We start from the raw sequence: 7273 nt of genomic DNA on the forward strand, positions 1-7273 counted from the left end.
TAACAGCTGTTTTATAAGGTCGCGGTCGTTTGATGTGGCCGCCGCTATAGCGATGCTAGTTCCGTTAGCCTGTCTATGGTGTTTCGCATTGTACATTAGCATTAAGCTAGCGGAGATTATCCTTCGTTGTTATAGATAGATAGATAGATAGATAGATAGCTAGATAGATAGATGTATAGGTAGGTAGATAGGTAGGTAGATAGATAGATAGATAGATAGATAGATATATAGATAGATGGATAGGTTTTATTTATCACATGCAGAGTTATACATCCCACATAGCAGAGACATGTGGGCCAGATCTGGCTTGAAGCCGGCACAGGTGGCGTTCACTCGGCACTGGCATACGGCATGTGAGCCGGACATGGCCCAGATGCGGCAAAGGCGGCACTGTCTTGACTCCGGCAGACAGATGTGGGCCACTTGTGGAGTGCCGAATTCGGCCCACATATCAGCTTAGACCTCTGGGCCACATATGTGAGGCCGGACTCATGCCACCCTTAAAGTTATTTTTCGATATTTTTGAGTGAGTTGTTGTTTAACATCACAGATTTAATAAAAATAAATAAATAAAATAACATTCTTGTCGAAACAGGACAGATATCACGTCTGAAAATTTAAAGTTAAATCTTGCAACAGCGGACGTTCGGTCAAACAGCTACTTTTTTTAAATTCAGCCACTTAACGTAATTTAACGTAGGGATGTCAGTCAAAATCAATTATCACAATAGTTCTTATCAAAACGATGGTTAGAGTTGATGTGCTGCCGTCTTTATCGGACTTTCGGTCAAACCTTCACTTTTTCAAATTCAGTCACGTACGGCTACTGAAACAACACGTACGTGGCTACGTAGGCCACTAACGGTCCAATGATTACGTCACCGCGACATGAAATAAAATCTCACCTGGACAGTGCTGCTGCTGACTCCAACCCTTCCACTCGAGCGAGACGAAAAACAAAGACGTGGTGAGTGAAATGCATCAATTTTATGTTTAAGATAACATTTGTTTTTGAGTGTCTTTGGCATACAAAGACAATTTGTTTATAGAGTAGCCTGAATGTTAACGGGCGCTGATGTTTAGCTATGTGGTTAACGTGTAGCTCTGTGGTTAACGTTTAGCTAGCCTAAAGTGCGGCTCACGAAAGATGAGTGCTCTGTTTTGCTGTTAAACTTGCTTATTTATTTTTAATTAACGATGTGGACGAACCTAAAATATCAGATATTTTGTTGTACGCGCTAGCAGGGTTCTTTTTCTTTTTCCAGTGTTTTCTTTTTTAGTACTCTTTCCGGCTAGTAACGGGCTACTATTAGCTTATGCTAGCTGACAATTGGTGTTTATTTCTGCTGGCCTGGCAATTGCAGATATCGTGCATCCGCTTAAAAAGGCAACGGGATTTTTTTTTTTTTTTTTGAGAAGACGTTTCACAACTCATCCGAGTAGTTTCTTCAGTTCTAGGGGACTGGTTGGAAGTTTGAGGTTCAGGAACTTATACTAAAACTTTGTGAAACTTTGAAACCTTGTTTGTTAACCATGCTGCAGCTAATTTCCATTATGGGTTGGCTTCTTTCCTGTCGTTGAGGGGGGCGCTGTTTGTCCCTGTCCTCTTTGCCTATGAATGGTGCTCTAACGACTCTTGTCCGTCTGAGGCTTCAGTATCAAGTTGTGAATGGGATTGAAACTTCTTGGGGACAGAAGTTAAAACTGTATTGTAAATAGATGGAAGATTAAATCTCAATCCACCTCCTCTGTTCAGAGAAGATTTTTCCAGTCAGACAAAGATGGCTTCCTTTACTCCTCTTTCAAACTATCTGTCCTCTTTGGCTACGATTTGGAGATGGTTGTTGTCAAAGGAGTGTCCTTTGTCCCTTAGGTGTAGGTGAACCGCTGAATTGTTTCCTGATGAGCTGGCTTTCCTGTGTTGGTACATGCGTTTTAACTTTTGTCCCCAAGACGTTTCACACCTCGCACTGGAGCCTCAGACAGTCGAGGGTCGTTGAACCACCATTCATAGGGAAAGAGGACGGGGACAAACAGTGCCCCCCGCAAAGCACCGGCTGAGTACTTTCCTGTCGTAGAGGGGGCATTGAAAGCAAAGTACTCAACCGTCAATGGAAATTAGCTGAACCGGTTTCTGGTGATTTTAACTGCATGGTCTGAGACTTTAACACAGTTGCTGTAGTGTGTAGCATTGCCTCTGTTTCAAAGAAGTGTTTATATAAAGAAATTTCAAGCACATGTTTCAGAAGAATCTGATATGCAAATCAGTGATGAAGAAAACGAGCAGGGTCTTGACGTTGAGGATCTAGAAGTACACGCAGAGGCTTTAGTTTCTGATGAGGATTTGCTTGGTCTTGGAGATCAGCCTCAGAATGATGATCTGTGGAGCTCACTGGCAGATTGGGCGGTTTCGTTTGGCATTTCTCTGATTGCTCTATCAGCACTTCTGAGCATCCTTAAAATCTACCATCCCTCCCTGCCCAAAGATGGACGAACATTGCTGAAGACAAAAACGAGCTATACCATTAGCAGTGTAGCAGGTGGCATGTTCCATTATCGTGGAATTTTGAATTGCATTGAGAAATTTTTAGACAAAGTGTGGTCTACTGTGCCAGACAGACATGCCTTTAAACTGCAGTTGAATTTTGATGGTTTACCCCTCTGCAAGAGTACTAGTACTCAGTTCTGGCCAATCCTTGGTATGTTACAAGGATACACAGAGAAACCGATGGTGATTGGGCTGTTTTGTGGTACTTCTAAGCCAAATTCATTGTCTGAGTATCTTCATGATTTGGTACAGGAGTTGAAAATGGTGAGGCGTGGGTTTCTGTACAAGCAGAAAACCTTCTTTGTTAATGTTGTGTCTGTTGTGTGTGATTCTCCAGCCAGAGCCTTCATAAGAGGTGTAAAGTCACACAATGCATACCATGGCTGTGACAAGTGTCACCAAACGGGTGTCCGTAAATCGTATCGAATGACATTTCCTGAGGTCAACGCAAGGCGCAGAACTGATGACAGTTATAGACAAGCAGTGGATGAAGAACACCATGTCCGTCACTCACCCCTTGCAGATGTTGGCATCGATATGGTTGCTTGCTTCTAGTGATGCACCGATGTTAAAATTCTGGCCGATACCGATAACCGATGTTAATATTGCTGTTATGGCCGATACCGATATTTACCGATGTCGATATATATATATGAAACACATTTTTATGATAATCAAAATCATTAATCATCAATAAATCATTTTTTTCTTTTACTTTTGCATTTTATTTTCAGAAATGACTGATACTGTATTCTGATAACATTGAAAAATATTTACGATACAGTAGTAGGCCTAAAAAATGGCCAAAGCCACTTAGCAAAATAAAATGACTGATACTGTTTTCTGTAAACATTGAAAAATCTTTAGTTGAGCAGAGATGTCGTCTGTTTGGTCATTTTTCAAAGTCTTTGAAGAGGATCCTATGCTGTATGTAATGACTCCTCGCTATGCTGTATGTAATGACTGTGAAGGCCGGGTGATGCGAGGGGGAGCTCGTGTCAAATCGTTCAACACAACCAATTTGATCACCCACTTAAAAAAACAAGCATCCCGAAGCCTACAAAGAATATGAAAAACTAGCTAATGCTAAGCAGCGGAAGAAAGCTACTGCTATCAGAGCTAGTGAGCGGAGCGCGAGCGAGCGAGGGGCGGAGCGGATGGAATTTTGGTGGAGCGCGGAGCGCTTGTTAATTTAGAGGCCGGAGCGTGCGCTCTGTTCCGCTCCGATACCGCTCACACCACCAGCCTGACGCGTGCCCAAATGGCCCAAATCCACCCAGAATTAATTTCTTCCTAATAAAACCAAAACCGTTCATTTTCAAAAAAATTGCCATGGCAAGATGGAGTTCGTGAAATATTTTAGAAAGGAAACTGATAGGGTTATTTCTCCCTCTTTTAAATTGGAGCGAGCGTGGAGCGATTTCGCTGCAGCGGGGGAGGACTTTTAGGTGGAGCGGGGAGCGAAATTGAGCGGAGCGGCCTGACGTGAATTTGAGCGGAGGAGCGGCCTACTGAACAGCCACCTGAGCGAGGAGCAGGACATTCGCACCGCTCAGCTCCGCTCACTAGCTCTGCACACACATCAAATACACAGGAATAATTATCGGCCTGTTCACATCGGCTCTATTTTTACACCTGACCGATACCGATGTGTAAAAAAATGACCATATCGGCCGATATTATATCGGCGGCCGATATATCGTGCATCACTACTTGCTTCCCATATGATTATATGCATCTGGTTTGTCTGGGCGTAATGAAGCGTCTGTTAGATATGTGGATCGGCACCACAGGCCCTATGCGCTGTCGTATCTCATCTGGTCTTGCTTCCGTGGTTTCAGATAGACTCCTTTCACTGAGAAGTTACATCCCCAGTGAGTTTGCTCGAAGGCCACGGACACTGGCTGAACGATGTAGGTGGAAAGCCACAGAATTCCGTCAGTTCTTATTATACACTGGTCCGGTTGTGCTAAGGGGTGTTCTAAAGCCTCAGATCTATGATAACTTCATGCTTTTGTCTGTAGGTGTGTACATTTTGGCAAGTCCAAAGTATTGTTTGGAGATGAATGACCTTGCTAATACTCTTTTGGTATCATTTGTTGAACATTTTGGCCAGCTTTACGGTGAAGAGTTTTGGGTTTATAATATTCATGGTCTGGTGCATCTCAGTGAAGATGTTAAAATCCATGGGAATTTAGATCTCATATCGGCATTTCCATATGAAAACTTCCTCGGAAAAATGAAGAAATGGGTTCGTGGTCCATGCAGTCCTCTGACTCAGGTGATCCGTAGATTATCAGAGATGGAAAATGGTGACTATAGCCCTGATGTCAAAAAAATTCAAAACCTGGACAAAGAGCACATGGATGGGCCAGTGCCAAAGTGCTTTTCACGACGGGTTCGCCAGTTTAAAGTGCTTGCTTCTGAGGGAATACTTGTGAAAGCCAAGGAGAGAGATTCTTGTATTATAATTGATGGCAAGTTGATTTTAGTCCAAAACATTATTGAGGATAAAGGAACAGTATACATTGTCGGAAATGAATATAAACAGGTGGAACACTTCTTTACATAACCAGTTGACTCTAAACAGTTGGGAATTTATGTGGTTTCCAACCTCTCCACCAGTGTCAAGTGTTTCATATTTGGAAATAATCTGCAAAAGCATGTGAGATTACCATTCCAAAACAAATTTGTTGTTGTTCCACTCTTGCATTGAAACGAATAGCTCTGTTGCTTTTGTAATATAGTTGGGTAGGGAGTATATTAATGTGCTTATTCTTAATTTTTCTTAGATGTATCATATTGTTGTCTTTGAGCACACAAATGAGGTCGAAGTTGTGCCTTCCGTTTGGATAAACAATGGAGAGTGCATGTGGCCTCCAAATAAAACTGATGTGGCAAAAGCTGTAAAATCCAAAGAATGTCCTGGAGATGGATGGAAGCCCCATAAGGCCAGAATTATCTTCACTTCACGTAAGTTTGTCAACTCCACCTTTTGGTTTGAGTTAATGTCATGTTGTGTATTACTTAAAATAACTTATTTTTTTCTCCCCCAGATGACTACAATGAAGCCAGGCTTAAACTCCCTGAAGCTGTCGATCACACTGACCTTGGAAGTGATGGAGGGCACTCTCCAGTTTCATCCAAAAGAAAAAGAATGTAAGCCATTTTAATTGTTTTTTTTTGTTTTTTTTTTTATCTGTGGTATACAACATTTGAAAGTTGTATAATTTTTAATTTCTTATTAGTCGCAAGAACATTGTGTTCCCTGGAGAGGAACATGACAGCGACGATGATGACAATGTCGAGATGAAGGGCAGCAGGAAAGTGACAAAGTCAAGAAAAGGGTAAGAAGCATCAGTCCCCATTTAAATCGGGATGCATTTTGTTACAACGGATAGTACTAAGATTTGATTGGATTTTTTTGGACAGATTGGATTCATTGCCCAATGCTCCAGTGATCCCAGTGCACAATCATCCTGTTGGCAGCCGTGACCTCCACGCCAACAGCCCCAGCGCCCGTGACCTCCACGCCGAAAGCCGCAGTGCCCTTAACCCCTATGCCAGCAGCCCCAGCGCCCGTGACCTCCACGCCAGCAGCCTCAGCACCCGTGACCTCCACACCAGCAGCCTCAGCGCCCGTGACCCCTACGCCAGCAGCCTCAGAGCCCGTGACCCCCACGCCAGCAGCCTTAGAGCCCGTGACCTCCACGCCAGCAGCCTCAGCGCCCGTGACCTCCACGCCGGAAGCCTCAGCGCCCGTGACCTCCACGCCGGAAGCCTCAGCGCCCGTGACCTCCACGCCAGCAGCCCCAGCGCCCGTGACATCCATGCCGGAAGCCTCAGCGCCCGTGACCTCCACGCCGAAACCTCAGCGCCCGTGACCTCCACGCCGGAAGCCTCAGCGCCCGTGACCTCCACGCCAGCAGCCTCAGCGCCCGTGACCTCCACGCCAGCAGCCCCAGCAGCCCCAGCGCCCGTGACCTCCACGCCGGAAGCCCCAGCGCCCGTGACCTCCACGCCAGCAGCCCCAGCGCCCGTGACCTCCACGCCGGAAGCCGCAGCGCCCGTGACCTCCACGCCAGCAGCCCCAGCGCCCGTGACCTCCACGCCAGCAGTCCCAGCGCCCGTGACCTCTATGCCAGCACCTACGACCTCTATGCAAGCAGCCACAGCAGTCCTGAGCCTGTGATCCATGCACCCAGGCACACCAGCAGTGAGACACAGACATCCAGCTTGCATACTTGTGAGTATTGACACATTTTCTCTGCTAAGATTATATAGATTATCAGATCATATTTAAGAATGGTGACACTATTCTCTTGTGTGCTATACACTTTAGTAGATTGCATTAGATTTAACATGTATTTAATACCATGTTAAATCTGTCTGTCTTCCTCATTTTATCCACAGCCCTGCTTCGTAATATATTGGCAAATCAGGAAATGCTCACGGAAAAATTGGATTCCAACGCTTACGGTTAAGAAATGATGTTATTGGTAAGTTGGCCTTCAGACATGTAGTGTCATACCCATGTTTAAAGAGTCTTATAGTCTTATTACCTAATGACACATAAACTGTAATTTCCAATCATTTGTGCATGTACGTTTCAGCTGCTGTAAGGCGCAACCGCCTTACATCTGGGGCCACGGATCAAGAGGTGGATGCAACCATAAAAAGATGGTTGCATCTGGCACCTGATCGGGATGGTGGCAGACTGGAGAG

The 7273-nt window shown here is 44.8% G+C and overlaps 1 protein-coding gene across 1 annotated transcript; it reads left to right on the plus strand.

Annotated features, from left to right (window-relative positions):
* Positions 1–258: 258 nt before the first annotated feature.
* Positions 259–6492, plus strand: LOC311494175 (uncharacterized protein; the record flags this gene model as incomplete). The annotated part of the gene is made up of 5 exons (XM_084553085.1): positions 259–5521; positions 5605–5707; positions 5797–5895; positions 5981–6446; positions 6478–6492. Exons 1-5 carry the CDS (start codon positions 5341–5343, stop codon positions 6490–6492), a joined length of 864 nt encoding a protein of 287 aa, XP_084409211.1. The 5' UTR covers positions 259–5340.
* Between the last annotated feature and the right edge of the window lie 781 nt (positions 6493–7273).

Source organism: Chelon labrosus, assembly GCF_963514085.1.
Source record: "Chelon labrosus genome assembly, chromosome: 10".
Classification (NCBI taxonomy): domain Eukaryota; kingdom Metazoa; phylum Chordata; class Actinopteri; order Mugiliformes; family Mugilidae; genus Chelon; species Chelon labrosus.